The sequence below is a fragment of the Poecilia reticulata genome, chromosome 9 (genome assembly GCF_904066995.2).
Source record: "Poecilia reticulata chromosome 9, P_reticulata-male-v2, whole genome shotgun sequence".
NCBI lineage: Eukaryota > Metazoa > Chordata > Actinopteri > Cyprinodontiformes > Poeciliidae > Poecilia > Poecilia reticulata.
The window spans coordinates 32,267,582-32,288,961 of NC_088838.1; the positions used below are offsets into that span (position 1 = coordinate 32,267,582).

The following is a 21,380-nucleotide window of genomic DNA, read 5'->3' on the forward strand; positions in this document are numbered from 1 at the left end:
AAAGGCTTTGGATTTTTTGTTGTTCCTTTTACAAATAAATTTAAGTAAAAAAAAAATCCTGGATGAATTCGTGTCGAACCTTATTTTCATACTTTATTTGTATAAGTTTTGAACATCAGTTAAAATTTTACCTTCACTCATTTTTTCTCTTAGAAGTAGGTCTCGGAGGTCAGCAGCGTCTTCCTTGACGTTTCCAGCAGCAGTCTTCTAAATTCTTTAATTTTTCCACTTTCACGCCATTTGCATTTCCAGACCAGATGAGGTACCAACTTCTGACTTCCTGCCACGTCCGCTTAAAAGTGAAACATCTTGTATTGTATTTCTTAAAAATGTCGTTTTAGTCCCTTCTCGGAGCTGTGAGCAGCTGAAGGTATTTTTTTCAGTCATGATGTCCTACAAACCCGTTTAGTCAAAGTAAACAGCTGTTCCCAATTAATCAGTGCTAACTGGGAGCAACACCGAACATTTGGACTGATGCAGAGCTGCGAATTTGCAATGGACATGCGTAAGGCACATTATAGCATCATATTTTAATTAATCCCAAAACACGAAACATGTTGATAAAGTTCAAGCAATCATGCTAATTAAATGCAACCGCAATAAAACTTGTGTGAACAGTTTACGTTCCCAAAGTGAGCCGCATGCGCAGAAGAATGTTGACGTCAAAGTAGCGCATTGTTTACGGAAGTAAGAGCCACCGTCTAGGGATCGATTTTAAAGCTGTCGAGCAATGGGAGCCAACAGTGTCGTCATAAAATCATAAAGTGAAGGAAGCTAATAAAAAATAAAGCAAAGCTAATAGCTGAATGATCATGACATTCCTACTTTTATGTAATTGACGTCATAATTCTGCACCTGAAGAAGTCAGACGCGGTAAATCCGGACGTAAACAGTGACTAAAAATAATAATGAACTCAGGAAAGAAGTGCATCAGTAAAGCGCATTACATCACAATCCCTCCACAGACAGACTTATTTAGTCAGAGGTCCTCAAACACCGATGCTAACAGTTGTGCTTTTTATTAGCTTCCATCGTCTTGCTATGACCGTCAGAGTTTTTCATTTGCGAATGACTGTCGCTTTGGGGTCGCAAACCAGTCACACATTTTCTTTGTCGTCTTATAATTGTAAAATCGATCCATAGACGGCGGCATACATTATTACTTCCGTAAACAGCGCGCTGCTGTGACGTCAACGTTCTTCTGCGCATGCGGGTCGCTCCTTCACGCAGCAAAACAGAGCAAAAATATTTCCACGCCAACTTACAATGAATGAAGACTTAGACACACTACTGAAGGTATATTATTTTTAATGAACGTCTATTGAAATGTCATGGCAGAGTTGCAAAAGACATCCCCACCCCCCAAAAAACATTTTTCCCCAAAGTAGCAGTCAGTCTGTAATAATAGCAAATGCTTCGTTCAAGTCAAATCCTTCACACGACAGCGAAATAAAACCCACCAATCAACTCCAAACGATTTAATGGCAGCTCAAACAAACCTTTAAAATACAACCAATGGTTCTTTTTTTCTTTATTTAGTTTTCCTTTTTTAAAACTACACAATTAAAGATTTATACTGATCAAAACATACAGAGTGAAGAAGTTCCACTGGAGACAACTCAAACAAGATTAGTGTCTGATAGAAACATTAATTTTACAATAAAAATATCTGCACAAAAACATCCAAAAAAAAAAAATTAAAAAGGAAAATAAAGGGCAACGCAAAAAAAATATATTGAAATGTTTGCTTTTCGTCTTTTATTACAGTCACAGATCACACAGCTGTTGCAACACATCTCTTAAAATGTACAGAAATGAAGGATAAGGTCGCCCCCATCCCGTTCTCACCCCCCACCCACAGAGCTGATTGTGTTCATCTTTAAGAGCGTATACTGCGATTACAACGGATTCCCGACTAAACAAAAGCTGCACATCAAAATCTTGGATATCGAGACTATCAAAAAAGGCACAAACAGACAAGGTTGCACAAAGAATTCAGCTGAAGCTTTTTTTTTTTAATCATTTTTTATTTATCATTTTTAATTTGTCCTCTTTTTATACAACTAATCCCCCTAAAAGGTTTCCAGTGCCCTTTAAAAGTTCCCATCCCCACTCCCCGCCCCGCTTCTCAAAGAAAGAAAGAAAGAAAACTATCTACAGGCATGTCAAGTCCTGGCAGGCACCTCGGATTACAAGTCCCATCCCAACCACCGGAGAAGCAAGTGCATTTCATCATAACGGAGACGGACGAGTGTGTGCAGCGAGCGTGACGAGCGCTGGGATTAAATCTGCAAAGTGCAAAAAACTAAACAAAACAGAGCAACGTTTTGGTCATCGTTTCGTGTCGACAGATGGGTTAAATCTCTGCTGGAGTCGAAATGTAGACATGCATTTAAAATGGGAGTGAAGAGGTGATTCAGAGCTTTAAGCTTAAATTTGAGTTAGAATTATTTTAAAGATAAATGTGTTGCAGGTTAGGTTTTTGATCTGAGCTGCATTTTTTTAATTAAACCCAATCAGGGATTTTTGCAACCATCTCAGACCATAACTACAAGTTTTAAACTGATAATGTAAAGAGATTGAGTTTTTCCTTATATGGTACATTACGGAAGTCCATTTGTGCCACTACAAAAATCCAAATTTTGACTAAATGCGATGCAGCTAGCCAAGTTTGTGACATGTGCTGCATTTTTTGTTTCATTAAACCCAATCAACCATTTTTATTCAAGTTTTAAACTGATAATGATGTGGAGTTTTTCTTAATATGGTACTACGGAAGCCCATTTGTGCCACTGTAATAATTGAATTCAAAGTTTTGACTAATTTATGACATAGCTAGTTAGATTTTTAATATGTGATGCATTTTTTTTTTAATTAAAACAGGAATTTTTATATAAGCTTTAAGCTGAATGAATTTAAGAAATCGAGCTCTCGTGTGGTATATTACGGAAATCCATTTGTGCCAGTATTAAATCCAAATTGTGGCCAATTATAATGCAAATGCATATGGTTAGAGTTTTTATCAGTGGTGCATTTTTTTGTTTCTTTAAACTCAAACAGGCATTTTTACAATCAGTTTTAAACTGATTATGTAAAGAAATTATATTTTTCATAATATGCTATTACAGAAGCCCATCTGTGCCACTGTAATATCAATTAAATCTAAATGTATGATTCAGCAGGTGAAGTTTTTGATCCACGATGCATCGGTTTTTTTTTAATTATTTTTTTATTAAACCCATCAGTCATTTTAAACAGATAATGAAGTAAAAAAGTGGAGATTTTACTAATATGGCATTACGAAGCCCATTTGTGCCACTGTAATAACAATCATATCCAAATTTTGACTACTTATGCTGTTATGGTGGCATAAACAGGTTTTCATAAATTCCTTTAGTCCAGCCCCCCTTTGCGGTCGATCTGCAGCGGTTTAATTTCCAACATGGCTGCTGTGATGTAGGCGCGTCCGGACGCGATGACATCACAACCGGGTGTGGCCAGAGGTGCGGCTGACCAGCTATGGCTTGAGTGCGTCTGAGCGGCGCGTTAACGTCCTCTTGTAAAGATAAGTCGTCCACAAAAACAAAGATATACTCGACTGCAAGCTGTGTGAAGAATCCCGCGTTTATTTACGCTGGAAACGTAAATCCTCCCAACTTTAAACAAAAATTCAGCAGCTTGGCTTTTCTCGTTTTCTCTACCAAAGTCAAATACAATTTGTGTTCATAATGAGAAAAATCTTCCAAAAAGCTGCTGACTTTAAGCTGGGAAGCAGCAAATTATCAATATTTTTTCTTCCTCTGCTAGGATTTTATCCAAATATCTAACATTTTGCTGCATAATCTAAGTTTTAAATCTATCTGTGCAATTTGGAGGTACTTTAATGACTAAAATCTCAGCCGTTTAGTTAAATATTTCCATAGACGCCCTGAAGATTCTAGATAAACTGAAGAGGTGCAATAGTAACCCTTTTTCCCCCTATCAAAATATAATAATATGTGAAATAAAAGTATTTAATTTAACAGTCTTCAATCTGATCAAACACAAACGGTAACGATATTCTTGACTTCCGCTGCAGTGATGCATGTTTTTCCCCTCAGTTAAAGCAGTTATGTGCTGGTCCAACTGTTTCTAGAACTAAAATGTGCGATTTAAACGTGACGTAGGAGTAATATGTCGTCATGCTGTGCTTTAAATATTCGTCTTAACATTTTAAACACAGATTTATCGTTTCTGAACATGCAGAGGTTAAAATCTGCTCGTCGGACGGAGGGCGGGTAAGCGGAAATAAAAACAGGGGGCAGAAAGCACCGAGTGTTTGGAAACGATTTTTACCACGAAATGATGAGGAGGAGGCGGCGGCGAACCGGGCCGGCTTGTGTGGCACTTTTAACGTCGCTGTCTTTGTATACGGAGCTTTTTATAACAGTCATGCAAAAGGGCACAGTTTTCTTCTAACAAGGCGAGAGAGATCCACAAACACTGAAGAGGACAAGAAAAGAATAATAATAATCATAATAGGAAATCAGAAGAGGGGGAAGGTGGAGGACTCTACGTGTCCCACCTCCTGGAAAATATGAAAATATCATACAAACTTGTGTGAAATCAACTTTTCCTTTATTTCCTCGTGGCTAAGGCAGAAACTTCCAATAAACCGTACATATCTACACGTTTTAATGCCAATAAGAAATAAAAAAAGGGACTTTTTTCCTTTAGAAACTCATTAAATTCACCCTAAACAATAAAACATCTTAAGACTCTTCAGGCTTCATATATATATATTTAGTTAAATGCGGTCCTCATATCAGGGGCCTTCTGTGTGAGTATGTTTGAGATTAAAATACAAGGTTTGATAAAATATACATCCTCGTCAACACCAAGTGATGGCTTGTGGCCAGTTAAAGTCTGGCTCATTCTGTCATAATTGCATAAATCAGGCGAGTTAAGTCGAATTTTTCTAAATGAGAGAAAGAAAAGACAAAAATCACTGCATCCTGTTGCAACAGTGTGATAAAAGTTATGAAAACTCGTTTTGTTTTAATGATAGATGATTTTTTTTGTGCAAAGCAGCTGCACCAAAACAAAAAGTATCATAAAAAAAAAAAGATTTTAACTCGAATGCCTTTTGAGACACACATATAAACACAAAAAAAAAAAGTTGTTTATCTTGGCTTCAAAAAACAAAATTCACCCCCCAAACTATGAGCTGTGATGTGACTCCCACCCCTCCGGTCCCCTTACCTCGCCTCTCCGCCGAGAGAGAGAGAGAGAGAGAAAGAAAGGAGAGACGGAGAATGACTGATTGATTCCTGACGCCGTTCCTGAGCAAAGTGGACTTGACGAAAGAAAAAGGAAACTGAAAAGAGAAACCGGAGGAATCCAGGCGGTGTGAACAGGAGAGAGGAGTAAAAAACAAACAAAACAGAGCAAACCAAAACCCCAAAACAAACAAACAAAAAAAAAAAAAATCACAGCAACAGAGAGGAGGCGGGGAGGAGCAGTGGCAACGCAGAAGCCTGTCCGCAGAATCTCCTGCAGGACGAAACGAAAACATTTTGTGTTTTGATGCTTCGCCGTGAAACGAGGCTGAAAAAAACTAAAAATATCACAACAAGCAGCAGAGAGACGGAGATCTGGAGGGAAGTCCTGATTAGAGCTGAAACGGTTAATCAAATTAATCGATTATTGACGTAATTAATTTGGTAATCGATTAACTGGCGTGTGCAGAATCAAAACGTAGATTTACTGAAAGAACAAGAAACTCTGAGCCAAATTTGTACAAACATACATGTTCATTTTGCATTTAGATAAAAAAAAAAAAACTTCTTTGTAAACATGTTTTATAAAAAACGTTAATAAGTTTCAGCTTCTCCTATTAATCACCAATTATTGATTAGTTACCTGAAAAACACTCAGCAGATCAGACCTACACTGCACTGACGTTAAGTGAAGCAGAAATATATTATTTATTTATTTAGTATCGTTTTTAGCTGCAGATGCATCATTTTAATAAATAATCAAATGTTCTCTAAAGGAATGATGTTTAAAAACAATAATTATTTAATGGCAGTATTCTAATGCATTTTTAATTTTATATACAATGCAACTAGAATTATGTTGCTTTTTAACCCTCATCGTTCTCAAAGACATTTTACAAATAAAATAAACTTAAATGGTTACATAAAAATATGTAGAATTTTTATTTGAACCAGGCGACTCTAACAATGCATGTTTATGGTTCCTGCACGGTTTTGGCTCGATTGCAGCTCTGAGTGTGTTGCCGTTTTAGAGAACTGGCCTTTATTCTGAGTCTGTTTACTCCAGTTAATGATTAATCAATTACTAAATTATTTGATTATTATTTCAATAACCAATTAATCGTCTCAAATTGAACAGAATCCTACTTCAGAAAGTTTCCATGCTCCACAAATCTGAAACAAACTTCCAGAAACCTGAGGAACTGCTGAAACACTGAGTTCCTTTGAATCGAGGCTAAAAACCCAAATACTCAATCAATACATTTGATTAGTGATAAATGATCAGCATATCTGACGTGTGAATATCTGTCAGTATATCATTTTTTTTAACTTAATTTGAACCAGGTGAAGCTCAACTAAACCACTCGAGTTCTGATTAGAACACATTTACAAAGAAGGGTTTTATTGTATTTTATCTTAAATGCATAATCTACACAGGTTTTGCAGAGTTTTGGCTCGATTACAGCTCTGAGTGTGTTGCCATTTTAGCCAGTTGTCCTTTATTTTGAGTCTCAAACTGAACAGAACTTCCTCCAGAGCTCCTTTCGGAGGGAACAAACCGGGCCTGCGGTACCTGAGAGCCGTTAGGACCTGAAGCCGGGCTGGAACCGAGCCGTTTCTTCGAAGATGAGCTCCTTCAGCGTCTCTTTGGGCAGGTCGTCCAGCTCCATGTCGAACTTGAACGGAGCCTCGGCGGTGGGCTTCGCGGGACAACAGAGGGGGAGCAGCGTCAAAACCCGCGGGCGGTAACCATAGAAACGAAAGCGGCAGGGCGAGGGCGCCTCACCTCGTCCGTCGGGTCGTAATATTGCTCCAGGTAAGGGTGGGCCAGGGCCTCCTCCACCTCGATCCTCTTGTGAGGGTTAAACGTCAGCATCCTGTCCAGGAGGTCCAGAGCTGCAGCACAAAATCAGCATTTAACACGACCAGTGGGTGCAGGCCAACACTAGAGGGCGCCATCACATCCTCAAACTAAACCGTTCATGTCCCTCAGCAGATAAACGCAGATTTTGTTTGCAGGAAGCCGATAAGAAAACTGGATTTTCCTGCTGATGAGTTACTTTCTACATAGAGCTTCAGAGAAAAAAAACGTCACAGCAAAATAATCTGAAGAACTGAACTGGTGAGGATTTTTGTTAAAAAGACGCTTCAATTTGTTATTTTAACATCGAAATCAGAAGTTTTCCATAAATATATGTGAGGTTTTCTTTCAGCTTATACAGAAAAAAAGCTGAATCAACTTAAAACCTTTTTTGAAACAGGCATAAATGTAGTGAAGTACAAATCTAATAACGCTGCATCAGTGCATACAAGCAGCTTCACAGGTTTGGTCAGACATGTAAAAGAACCTTAATTTGTTCAGTCGATGCATTTAGGAATATAAAAACGAATAGAATTCAAAATAATAAGGAAACTGACAAAAACAATAGGATGACTATCAATAAACTGCAACAGGCCTGTTGAAATAAACAATAAATCAATTAATCGCATTATTTTTATTGCCACGATTTATTATTTTTTTCTCTTTCTGCCAAAAGTGGATGATAAAAGTCTTCAGTCTGCTGTTTTGGTCTCAACTAAACTTTATTCTGAAGGACAGTTTTGTTTACAGAGACTTCGTAATTCATTTTATTTGTTGTTTGTTTATTTATTTATTTTGGATATTTAGAATGTCTTCCAGTGCTAAATGTCCATTATAATTTAAAGTTTGCTAATCTTTGAGAATGTGTTCTTGCATTATTATGTCAATACCATCATATTACTGGGAAATGGTCTCAAAAGAGCCGTTTTCAGAACGTTTATCATGGTAACTTCTGGGACAATTTACTGTGACCAGATGAGCAACAAACCTTGTTTCAAATGAATAAATAAAGCATAGAACTAGACCGAATAGATCTGCCCTCATGTCACCTAAACCAGACAGATTTTTTTCAATATCTGGACGGATGGAGATATTAACGTCGGATCGGTGCAGCTCTAGTTGTCCAGTGCCTGGTTTATTTGTTAAAAACCTGTGGATAAAGCGGCGCGCCCTCTGACCTTTACTGTCGGCGTTGGGGAACAGGCGGTTCCACGGCACTTTGCAGCGCACCGGCAGCGACAGCAGGTAGTTCCTGGCCTTGAGGTTGATGATGCAGTTGAGGTCTTCCTGGCTGGGGGAGCCCAGGATCCCTGAAATCAAACGCTCGTTTTAAAGATGTCCGACTCAAACTCCTCCGCTTTCAAAGAGGAGGAGAGGCAGATGGCTGAAGCAGTATTTGGTCTAACAGACAGTCTCAGAGTCTGACTGGATAAGGGCAGCATTGTCCGACCAGCTGCTCCTGGTGACAGAGTGTGAAGCCCTGAACGTTGGAGCTTTTCAGAAAGATTAAACTATTGGATTAATTCAGCTGAAACATTCTTCATTTGCAACAGAACGAGAACACTTTCCACTTTTCCAGCTGGAAACAAGTGATCAGGTCTGAAATCTGGGTGTAGCGATGGACCTGAACCTTCAGAGCCACATAAAGACGGTTACAAAATCAGCCTTCTGTCGCCTGAGGAACATTTCCTGGATTAAAGATCTAATGCAGTGGTTCTTAACCTTTTTTGAGGTACCGAACCCCCCAGTTGCATATGCGCATTCACCGAACCCTTCTTATTGCAGCAAAACACACAAAATACTTTGTGGTATTCTGATTTAGTAATGTAATTATGTTAGCTGTGTAACCACCCCCACGCCACTAGAGGCAGTACCAACTCCGAAAAAAAGCGACTAAGGAGCAGATTTAGACTATAGAATTTGGTCAAAACTGAGCTTTGCTGAAGTAAATAAAGACAAAAGTTCAAATCTATGCTGAGAGAGGAGCTCCTTCAACCAGGGCTCCTCCGCAGCTCTGATTGGCTAAGCAATGCAACGTGATCCTCTGATTGGCTAAGCAATGTAACGTGATCCTCTGATTGGCTAAGCAATGTAACGTGATCCTCTGCAGCAAGTGATGGCAAAGCGAGGCGTCATCACGACTTTACACAAGTGTGTCTTTACCTCCGCGGTCGGCAGAGGCTCCGCCGAACCCCTGAGACCGACTCACCGAACCCCTGGGGTTCGACCGAACTCAGGTTAAGAACCACTGATCTAGAGAAACTCATCCATGTGTTAATCTTTAAAATACTTAATAGTTTATAAATCACGCTACGGCTTAACATCAAAATACAGTAAATAAATTACAAGTAACTTTTCAGCAAAATATAGGAGTTTGTTTTAAGTCAATAATTCTTTAATATTGATACAAAAAGTCCTGGCAGATTATTTCACCTGTAAAAACATTTTCAAAGTACTTTTTCATGAATATTAAGGAATTATTGACTTAAGCTCACATTTCTTGCTGAAAAGCTGCTTGTAAGTTAGTACACTTGAAATGAGACAAAAGATATTTGTTCTGGAAGCTAGACAGAAAAATACTTTGTAAGACTTTGTATTTTTACAGTGAAGCTCAACTATCCCACAAGTTCAGGATAGAAAATATTTACAGACAAAGAATGTTTTCATCTAAAATGCATATATATTTTTTGTATATATTTTTCTTAATTACTGCTCTGAGTGTGTCGTTACTTTAGCAAATTACATGTTTTAGAGTCTGTACTCTTAGCGATTATTCTATTACTAGATTAGTTGGCAAATATTTCAGTAATCGATTAATCGATTCGGACAGACTGTCATTTGAAATGTACATATTGAGCAACATTTCATTGCCAGGCTCCAACAATAATAAAGTAACTAAATACAAATAAAAGTGTCAATATAAATATAGTAAAAGGTAATAAAAAGACAATCCTAACACATTATAACAGCTTTCGACAGCCAACTTTATATTTTCCCGCATGTAAAACATAAAAGCAGCTTCATTTTAATAGTCTGAATATAAAATTTGAAGCCTAAAGCTAAATTTCTTCACAGGTTTGTGGAGCCGACTGAACGTCTGGAGGTAAAGATGCACATTCAAGCCAACAACCAGCCTTTGTTTTGGTTTGAAAACTGTTAAACCATCACAAAGGAGAAGGAAAAATGCAGCGCTCCAGTTTTGAGGCTGGACGTAGGAGGCATATTCACCCAGGATGTGGTTGAGCTGGTCCAGGTAGTGCTTCCCAGGGAAGATTGGCCTGTTTGACAGCATCTCAGCCAGGATGCAGCCCACCGACCAGATGTCTATGGACTTGGTGTAGCCCTGAAAACGGCACCGTCAAGATCAAAATATTAAAAACATATGGAACAACACTCAGCTTCGTAACCACCTATGCAGTCGTTAAAATATTACATTTATGCAACATTAATGTACAGATTAACAACAGCAAAGTGAAAAAAAAACTCATTTCAAAAGTCAAAAACAGCAACAATATTCAAGCATTTTTAATGCAAGTTTTAAATTTTCTTCCCGAACCAAAATTTGGAGTAAAAAAACAAACAAATAATTTATTACAGTAGTTAATAATGTCTTATAGTATTCTACATTCAACAGCAAAGGTAAATAAAATATGAAAATGTCTCTCACAGCTCATATACCCGACTGGTCAGAGAACAAAACACGAAACAAAATCCCACAATTTCAATAACTTTTTTAAAGTGTAAAATATAAACCAATATTTATGTCAATTAAACAGATAATAGATATTAATTACGTTGAAACAATACAAATTGTAGGTAAATGACTCTCCTGCTGAGATTAAATGCTTAGAAAGTAAAACAAAAATATCAAACGTTTTCCGTCTTTTAGCAAATAAAAGTTATTCTGGAGATTCTAACCGACGTAAAACAAGAAAAGTTTAGTCTGGTTTAATTCAGACAGCAAAAAAGTGTCTTTTTTTACCAGGAGTATAAAAATACCTGGTTTCTACTGTAAATAATGTTTTCCAAATTTAGGGTTTTAGTCAAACATTTCATTACACTTCAACACAAAACTGTGTAGTTTGAATATCAAGCACTTTCAAGGACTTTACACAAAAATCAAGCACTTTCCAAACCTAAAACTCAAGCAGTCGCATGAACATTGTTATTAAAAATGTATGGAATAAAATTCAGCTTCTTCTCCATTTTTTAAAGGGTTTTAAAATTAAAAAGGTGAATTTCTCTATGAACCCTCAACTCTGTGGTCGCTCAAAAGTAACTTTGTGCATTTGGTTTTGATGAAACTAAAGTTTACTTCTCCATTTCTCTACAGCAGCGTTGCAAAACAAACAGTGAACACATCAGGGTGACGAAACAACAGCCACATTATTATTATTATTACGAAAAATCCCCGGCTAAAACAAGCAGCTCGGACTCATCCTGCGTGCTTCCCAACCGCGGTATTTTGAGCGTAGAAGAAGAAATCCGGCGGCTCACCTTGGAGTTGAGCATGATCTCTGGAGCTCTGTACCAGCGCGTGGCGACGTACTCTGTTAGGAAGCCGGTGTGGTCGTGGTCGGGATCCGCCACGCGAGCCAGGCCGAAGTCACAGATCTGACAGGAAGACGACAGGACGCATGAAAACCAGCAGAAACACAACTTTAAATAAAACTAAATTATATGTGGACGTGTTCAAGTTTCGCTGGATTTTATCATTTCATCTACAAATGTTTTTCTAGCTCAACTTTATTCCAGCTTATACCTAGATGGAGTCAGAAGTTTACATACCGGTGCATCTCAAAACACTAGAATATTGCATAAAAGTGCAACATTTCTTGCCAGGCATCCCAGACAGTGAAATTTCATGTAGATTCATGAAGTGTAAAATATTTAACACTTTATTTGAAGGGGTGTGACTGATGACACCGTCATAAACATGAAGGAGTCTTCACATTTATGTCTATTGTCATGAAGTGTCATTTGGTAAATAATGAGATTTTTAATGCAAAGTTGCATTAAAAGTCAATTAAGAGTTAACTTTACATTTGCATTGAAAGCTCGGCAGTAAGTACTGCAATAAACGTCGCTGATATTCATCTTAGTTTCACACAGAGTTGGGTGGAGAACTCAAGTGGTTGTAATGATGTAATATTGATTACAAGTTATATAGGACTGCGGTGAGAGATGGTTCTAGGCTTGTGGCTTGTTTGTTGTCGTCACAGCAACTCCATAGCAACTGCCTACCAAGATGGCTGCCAGGTACGAAGTTCACAGAAGTGTAACGTCACATGAGAGCTATTTAGCTATGTATTGGAGCTTTTTTTTAAATCAAATTTGAACCAGGAGAAACTAAAAGTGACACTTGATGGGTTCTGGTAAAAGTATATTTTTTTTTATCTTAAATGCAATTTTTTTGTCTTTTATGTATAGTGTTGACTCAGTTACTGGGGTTAGTGTGTTCTTTCAACACCATTATTTTTGAGTCTGCGTATTGTAGTTAAGGATTAATCGCTAATTAAATTAGTTGACCATCATTTCAATTATTGATTAATCAATAAGTCAGCCCTAGTATAAATATATTGGATTGAAATGTGTGGATCATTAAGGGGCTTCTGAAACATGCATGACGAAGTTTTTGATGTAATCCAGGTGTGTGTTGACACAGTGACACGTAAAACACACACAGGTCGGTGACGGTTTATGGAAACGGGTTTAGGAAGCCAGGAGAAGCTCGTAAGCCGCTTACTGACCAATTACGTCAGAGAGAAAGACGAAGTCACGGCGCCTTTCCGGTTTGTCTGGTGCTTAAAACGTCAGAGACCAACCTTGAGATCGCAGGTGGTGTTGAGGAGGAGGTTGGAGGGCTTCAGGTCGCGGTGCAGCACGTTGGCAGAGTGGATGTACTTGAGCCCTCGTAGGATCTGGTAGAGGAAGTAGCAGATGTGGTCGTTGCTCAGGTGTTGGGTCTTCAGGAGCTTGTAGAGGTCCGTCTCCATGAGATCCTGGACGATGTATCTGCACCGATCCAGGTTAAAGACTTTAAACCCGTCAGGGTTTGTGGAAACTAAAATGCTTTTCTACAGGGAAAAAGCAAAGGGAGCAAATTTCCACCAAAAAAAAAAAAACACAGAAATTTTTAGGAACAAGAAAAATTCTGAGCTCCCAAAGATGAAAATGTGCAAGACAAAAAAAAAAACAAAAAAAAACCCTCAGAAATATCAGCATGTCAAAATTTGACTTTTCAAATTTCAAAGTTTTCTCCTAGAAAGATCCTGAGATTAACCTCAAAATGTAATTTTTTTCCAAGCAAATGTTCCACTTTTCAAACTCAGAAATTAAAGTTTTAAAGTTTACAAAATTTCAGAGATCAATCTCAAAATATCTGCAATTTTTCTAGCAAATTTTTTACTTTACAAACTTAAATTTTTGAAAATGCTTCAGACATTAATTTGGATACAATCTCAAACTTAGTGTCATTTTATGCATTGAAGTCGGATTTTAGCTGAAAGCAGTTTGTAGCTGTAAATTTGACGAAGGCTGAAGGAACCATCCGGCTGTGGAGGAGTTAGCTTTCATGCTAAATGAGCTAATTATTATGAAATGGAGACTGAAAAAAAAAAAAACCTTCTAAAAGTGGATGTTTTGGTAGCATTATCTGTAAAGGAGTTCTCCGTCCAGAAGCTCTTTGGTCTAGCCAGACGTGAACCCAATAGAAAATCACTGAAGGAAGCTGAAAATCTGAATAAAACCTGAAACATCTGGAATGGATCTGAGTTGAGTCATCGGCTAAATCCCTGCTGCAGTGTGGAAGAACTACATCTGTAAACAAAAGTTCCTGTACCAAATATTAGGTTCTGCTTTTCTATTGCATTAAATACTTATTTCATTTAAGTATTAAAACAAATATAAATCATACAATGTGGTTGTCTGGATCCATTTTCTGATTTGATGCCAATTAGACCATTCTTTGTGAGTTTTGTGTGATTCCTCATTGATGCAGGATCACACAACGTCTGCCAAGTGGACTCGGTTTTACTGCTGCTGTTGGGAAACAGTGAAGAGCATCTGAGGCAAATACACGGCGACAGGTGGCCATTATGTAATAAAAACACAAATGAACATCCCTGCTCAAACAAAAAGCCGCCCGAGCCTCGCCACTCTCCACGTTTCCTGAGAAAAACACAGACGTAATAAACATCTTCAAAAGGTGAGATTAGCATGGTAAAGCTGACAGCGGGCGCCAGGATACACGTCCTTCATCTGCTCGATGGACGGCGCCCGGATGATGTCGTTGATGCCGATGATGTTCTCGTGCTTGAAGCGCAGCAGGATTTTGATTTCCCTCAGGGTGCGCTGGCAGTAGGTCTGGTGCTCAAACGGGCTGATCTTTTTGATGGCCACGCGGAGCTTGTTGTCCCGGTCATAAGCAGAGCTGGATGGGGGAAAAAAAAGAGAAAAGCCAAAGGTTAGATTTTAAAAAATCAGATGAAAGAGAAAAAAACATTTCATCCATCAAGTCGTGTTAAGTTCAGCATCTTTATTCCTCCCTCAAAGACCCATTAAACTCATCTACATCATCAGCCTGGCGGGCCGCCAGGCTTTATTTGCTCCACCAGGCTGAACGTTTATTTTAAGTCAGTTTTAACTTTTTGCAAAGGGGGTCAAAAATCTCCAAGCTGAAAGTATTCAGGGGCCAAAATGTTCTTTTCTCCCCAATTTATTTTAATTCTCTTTTGCCAGCACCTACGGAGCCCCTAAGGGGACATGGAGAAAAAAAAAGGGAAAGAAATCCCGAGTTATTATCTCGAGATCCCGACTTTCGAGATAAAAAGTCGGGATCTCGAGATAATAAGTAGGGATTTCTTTCCTTTTTTTTTCCGCCATGTCCCCTTAGGGGCTCCATACCAGTGGCATAACTACACATTATTCAGGTGGATGCGAAAACATAGATCGCCACTGACCAGAACAACAATAAACATAATATTTTACATTTGCCTAAATATTTACAGTCATTTACCCTTTTGTGTTTATTATTTTCAGCTTTTAAGTTTATTCCAAGCAACAAAAGTAAACATTTTCTTCTACAACAACCTTCGCTGTAATTAGCCAAATGTAGTGGTTGGATGTGCCAAAGTTTGTTTTTGAGTAAAAACTTCCTGGATTATGAAATAAAAAATAAAATAAAATAAAATAAATGCTAAGGGTCTAAAGGTTTTTGTGTTGAACTCAACATTTTCAAAATATAAACTTTCCATGGAAAATCTCATCCGGATGGCAATATTTGTGCCATTCTTGAACTGCAGTGAGGGGCCACACAAAACTAATCCAAGGGCTGCAAATGGCCCCCGGGCCGCAGGTTGAACACCCCCGTTTCAAGTCTTTCTTTTTTTTTTTAATATGCACCAGTAGCAGTTATAGCTGCTATATATAATAAGACCTAAAAAACTAAACTTTAAGGACTGTTTTTTAAAAATATATTACTTTTTTCTATATGTTTATGCTTTTGTAATGTAAACAAAAATTTAGATTTTACCGTTTTCATGATGACCTACATAGAGAATATCTCCTCCATCAATAATGAGGTCTAAATTGGGTAATGAAATATTCAGGACTGACTAGTGGCAGGAGGAATGTGAGTTTTGCGCAGAGGCAGCAGTGAGTCGCTGAGCGCCGCTTCCTTCCTGTGGTTTGCTGCTGGAAAGCTTTTAAACTAAAAACCAAATAGGACAGGAAATGTCAGGCTTCAATGTGCAGTTTACAAAAGCTAGTTAAGAGCTGATAACTAGTTCTTAACAATATTGACCCAAAGAAAAAAAAAATGCAAGTACAGCAATTCATTTGATTTTTTTAAAGCATAATTTCCTGCCCTCTAAATAAAATAGCTTAAAATGATTTTAAATGTTACAGCTAGAGAAGTTTGAATTATATAAAAAAAGAGAGGAAAGGTGTGTGTGTGTGTGTGTGTGTGTGTGTGTGTGTGTTCTTTACAGGCCTTGTTGAGTTCAGGCACTATCCTCTGGGAGATCTTTGATTTTCTGCTTACTCTGCAAGCTTTTTGCCTTCTGTTGCAAAACTCTGCAGCAGCAGCAACAGGATTTTTCTTCCCCAAAACGAGTACAGCTCGTATTTTTAAATGACTTCAAGTCAAGCTTAATGTAAAAACAGCAAGTCACTATTTTACGTGCGTTGATTCAGGAACTAATGGAGATTTCACTGATCTGATCCCTGCAGGCTTGAACTTGTTCAGAGTAACTTACTTTTGAATTTTCACACATTTGCTTTACCAGAAATTTAAACAAAGGCTTCAGAATATTTTACTATTAAAAGAAAATCAATTTCCACATTTTTGGAGTCTTGAGGTTAGGGGCCGAACAAAGTCATTTCAAGGGCCACACAAGGCCCCCGAGCCACACTTTGGACATCCCTGATTTAAGCCAAGGTACAACAATCCCAGTACTTTACGTCGAAATGCACAGCTGGGTTAGAGTAACATTGAAAAATTAGTAATTCAGTTCCAAATGTTTTTCTGTAACTAAATATTATTTAATAAAATGCAGCAGCGTACCGAAGTATTTTCATGCAGTTTGTATCTAAAGCACCTCATTCGGGTGTTTGAATGATTTACTGCATCAGTGCAGCACGGCATGCAGCTCACAGGCTTGTTACGATAAATTGTCCCAGAAGTTATTGCGATAAATGATAATATTGTTTTGAAACCAGTTCAAGTAACATAATGGTAATGGCACAATAACACAAGCTCAAAGATCAATAAACTTTAATTTTGTAAAGAACAAACTTTAGGCAATAAATAAATTAATTGAATGATGAATTAAAACGAGGTCAAAAATGTCCATTTCTATGATTAATCGTTTCCTGGATGATAAAAATCTTCAGTCTGGTGTTTTGGTCTCATTTAGCTCCTTTTTTTTTTTTGAAGAACAGTTTTGCTTACAGAGACTTTATAATGCATTTTACTTGTTTCCGTTTTATTTATTTTGGACATTTTAAATGTCTTCCAGTTCTTTATCTTTCACAGAATAATAACTTCTTAAAAAAATCTTAGCAAAAACGTTAAACATATATTTTTGTACCTATTGTGTTAATTTGGAGAAGCTAGAACCACAAACGTCGACTTACTGTTGATTTTAATTGACTTTTTTTTTTTTGGTTAATGAGTAGATAAAATAGACACAAAAATATCACTTCAGTAATGTAAAACATGTAAATATTTGTGGCCCCAAAGTGCTTCCAACTCAGCGACTTTGGCCCTCGTGTCAAAACGTTTGGACCCCGCCGCCATGCAGGGTTCATTTAAACTGAATTACAGAAACAAAGTTACTTTTTGTGTTTTAATTTCCTGAGATTAATCTGCATCTTCACACATTTTATTAGCTGATAAGTTTCATATAATTATAGTTTTTTTTTTTTTTTGCGTCATGCGAGCAGAAAATGCTCCTTCGACACGTTCAGTGCTGAAACTGCTGACCTCCTGGTACCGCCTCCGAATTTAAATGCCTTCTGAATCCAGACTCCAACGCGGCGGCGCAGCCATTTGGTGCAGTCAGTAAACCAAGAGAAATTGTGCAACACTGCTGCACTTCAAGATAACAGACAGAACAAGTGTTGCAATATTTCCGTTTTCGCCCGACATCCCAGAATCTCTCCGTTTACATCCAAGCCAGGCACATTACAAGCGACGCTAATGTCTGCAAAAAAAGGAAGAAAAAACAGAGAGAACACCCACACAATGGGACCAAATAAGAAACGAGTTGCTATAGTGACGGGGGTGTAAGGACTAAAATGTAAACACAAGTGTGCCAGCCTTCTGCGAGGGGAAATATGAGTGACCTTCCTTTCTACTCGCTCCGGAGGAATGTGTGTGTGCATGGCTGCGTGGGAGGAAAGTAAATAGTTTTCCATGTTACTGTTCTACTCCAGCAGATACTGTGGTGTGTAACAGGCTGCAGCTCAAACCTGGAGTCTGACTGGCATCATTTACTAGCAGCCAGCAGTGTTTTTTAAAAACGCAATGCAAGCACAATATCTGCAGAAGACGGGTGCAGATTTATTTCTGCATAATTTAAATGAGATTGGTTGCATATTTTGAGTTTCTTTCTTTAAAAATGACTGAGAAAAGCTAAATAATTAGATTACAAATGTATTGTTCCTCAGTTACCCCATAATTTTACTTTGCATGTTTAACCTACAAGAAAATTAACTAAAGGATACATTATAAGCACTTGTTGGCGATCTGCATTAAAACCAGAAAAATCTGGACTTTTTCCCGTCATTAAATTAAATGCATTAGAAATCAGTTCTTTGTTCTTATGCAGATTAACAACCTGCATGTTTTATGATGTGCTTTAGTGGGCTGCAAAGCTTTAATAAGTCAGTTGTTCAAAATACGGGCATTTATCGTGTTATCGTTTATAATTATATTTGTTTCCACAATAAATTCCAATGATGTTTAAATGCCCCCGAACAGATTACACTGTTGGGATTTATTAAAAACATTTGACTATTTTCTCATTAAATGTATCAAACTTGAAAATAAGATTAAATGCCGTTGCTGTGTGCAGTTTAGTAATAAATCACAATTCTTTGTTTGACTGTTGTCCTGAAGAAGTGCATTACATTTATTTTTTAAAGCAGTATGATTGATGTGCCATTCATAAAACAATCTGCAGTCAGAAGCTTCTTCATTTCCACGGCAACACAAACTACTACAGAAGATTTTTAACTTCTGTAGTAAGTTGATCAATACTGTTAATTGATCAACTTTAAAAAAGTCTGCATAAAGTCAATTTGTATGATGTGCCACTCCTGATCTGCCACTATAATCCAAACATCTTTATTATGCACAACAGAGAAATGACCAAAACCAACCCCAGTTCAACACACAACATTTTATGAAATAAAGAAATGAAACTTGTTGATTAATTTGGCAACAAACGTTTTAGTTTCATAACACACATTACGAGTGAGATCAGTTTACTATCAGTTTGTTCAGCAGTAAACCAGGAGGAACTTCTTGAGGAAGTGGAAAGTACGAAGAGTTGAGTGTTTTATGATGGCGCCAGTAAACCGAAGGGGTTCTGGATCACTCCGCCTTATCAGAACCGTCTTCACAGAACCGAGGAGTCCAGAACTGGAGTCTGTGGGTTTGGTTTAAATGAAATGAAGGACAGCTTAATGCTCAGCTGTCTGACAGATTCAAATAAATCCACTGTCCGATGGTTTTATTCGTTTAGTTTACAGTGCAGATAAAAACTAATGTTGGATTCACGCCAGCCCCGTTTGGTCCAATTTAGTCCAATTTAATCCAATTCCACTTTGTTTGCTCAGAAAGTTTGGTTCGTCTGCCTAAAATTCTCGCTACAGTGCAGGGGATTCTGGGTAAATGCAATCAAAACAAATGCGGCAACTACCGCTAGCGGAAAAAATAGCTTGTAGTCTTTCAGTAAAGACAAAAAGAGAAATCCTACAACCGCTAAAATCTGATACCACTCCATTTTTTTTTTGCATTCTGTGAAGGAGGAAGTTGAACTCGGCGTCTTCTTCAGAGGTTTTAAAGTTGTTTCCTTCAGTAGTTCTTAATGCAGCGCCCCCACAGGCGAGGAGGGGAACAGGTTTTTTGATTAGCCTGGATAGTTTTATGCAGTGCTGTGTGAACGCAAACCGCAGCCGCTGAAAATGCAACAAATGTTTCAATTTTGGTTCCAAACTGAACCGAATCCGCTGGACTATCAGGTATGAAAACACCTTTAATCTTTTGAACAAGTTTCCTAGAAATTTGGGTATAAAAAAATGTAAAAGTCTAAGAAGGTCTTGATGAACAACTTGGCAGGAAAGTTGACCTCATTTATATTCATCTTATTTATTGTCTCCTGGTCTATAAACCAGCCAAGACATTTTTAATCCATTTACACAGCTTCTTTTTTCTCCTATTTACACAGATCTGTAAAATAAAAGTTAATACTTATTTTAAAAATTTCTGGATGCAAACATGAATGATTGACACGCTGTTCTCCTTTATAAGCAGCCAAAATACAAAGAGCTACTTATTTTTGTGCAGATTTCCGCCCATTTGATCTTTACAGAGACAAAAGGATTTTAAACATTTTAAGGAGATTATACTCTGGATGCTGTTCCTGTTTCCTTTGCATGTTAATTTCAAATTTCATCTGAGCATGCTCAGTGTGCAAGAGAGGAGCGCCGGGTGGGGGGGAGGGGGGGATGTGGAGGCGTTTCCACGGAAACAAGAACACAAGGCTTTTTCTCTGCAGCCGCAGCAGCAGCTTTATGCAACAGGACCGTAACCAGGATGATGTTAAAGAGGAAGGGGAGAAGCTCGTCGATATGAACAGTCAGGCTTGACGTTCAGATCCGAGGCTGAAAAATCAGATAAAACATCCTGACTGGCGTCAAGTGTGAGCAAACGCACAATCCAGACGTTTTAAGAGTAGTAGTAAACGTTCAGACAGATAAGTGCTTTAATTCCTCTGCCAATATTAAACAGGAATCCAGATTTTTACAAACACACAGCATGATGAGTGTAAAACAAAATCTGATGGTCCTATTTGAGGTTTTTCCTCCTGCTACATTTGCATGCAGCAGAGGATTGTTGGATTCTTTTTAAACCTTGGTAAAACATGAGCACCGCAAAGCTTACATTTTAAAACGACTCACTCTTTAATATCCCCGATACAAAAAAAAAAAAAAGAAATCACCAAATCATTGTGGTGAGAAAGACCCAGCTGTGAGGAAACTTTTGAGGAAGTGACTGAGGCAGAAACTTTCCCTTCTCGCGCCGTGCACGGACTCGGTTATCGCTGCGTTGTGATGCGGTTTGTTCTGATCCAGGTCAAAGTCCACTTTTACATTAGGGTCAGACAGAGTGTGTATTTACAGACCCAAACGACCGTAATAATCATTAACCACACTAGAAATTTCAGAATATCTGCACAATTCCCCTATTTAAAACATTCAGCGAGAAAAAAAAAAAGCAGAAGAGGTGATATGGTGATATTTGTCTGTGGAAATCCTCAGTGTTTATGTATAAAGAGATAACACCGTTTGCTTTAGAAATGCAAGGATTGGTGCTGCTTTTTAATCTACTTTGTTCAGAATACATAAAGTTTTCTGCTGCCGTCAGATGGAAGTTGAAAAATTACTACAAGAAGCAAAACTTAAAACTAGATTGTCAGGATAAACTTTGCTAAACCCGACGCCATCTGGATTTAGAAAACATCAACCCACGT

At 37.9% G+C, this 21,380-nt stretch overlaps 1 protein-coding gene and 1 long non-coding RNA gene across 3 annotated transcripts in view; one reads left to right on the top strand and one right to left on the bottom strand.

Annotated features, from left to right (window-relative positions):
• The window catches only part of LOC103470723 (uncharacterized), a 60,478-nt gene extending 48,876 nt beyond the window's left edge, over positions 1 to 11,602 (top strand). The window contains exon 4 of one of the 2 annotated variants that reach the window (XR_014088998.1): positions 11,453 to 11,602. This is a non-coding gene — a long non-coding RNA (uncharacterized LOC103470723). Of the gene's footprint in view, positions 1 to 10,194; positions 10,355 to 11,452 lie in introns of those variants that run through there. The other variant, XR_014088996.1, reaches the window with a different exon arrangement.
• The window catches only part of mapk1 (mitogen-activated protein kinase 1), a 34,358-nt gene continuing 14,269 nt past the window's right edge, over positions 1,292 to 21,380 (bottom strand). The window contains exons 2-9 of the mRNA XM_008419352.3: positions 14,369 to 14,551; positions 12,945 to 13,134; positions 11,617 to 11,733; positions 10,348 to 10,462; positions 8,298 to 8,429; positions 7,045 to 7,154; positions 6,832 to 6,958; positions 1,292 to 5,532 (exon numbers count right to left, since the gene is read on the bottom strand). Of these exons, the coding sequence (XP_008417574.1) occupies positions 6,842 to 6,958; positions 7,045 to 7,154; positions 8,298 to 8,429; positions 10,348 to 10,462; positions 11,617 to 11,733; positions 12,945 to 13,134; positions 14,369 to 14,551 (964 nt within the window). The 3' untranslated portion in view covers positions 1,292 to 5,532; positions 6,832 to 6,841. The remainder of the gene's footprint in view (positions 5,533 to 6,831; positions 6,959 to 7,044; positions 7,155 to 8,297; positions 8,430 to 10,347; positions 10,463 to 11,616; positions 11,734 to 12,944; positions 13,135 to 14,368; positions 14,552 to 21,380) is intronic.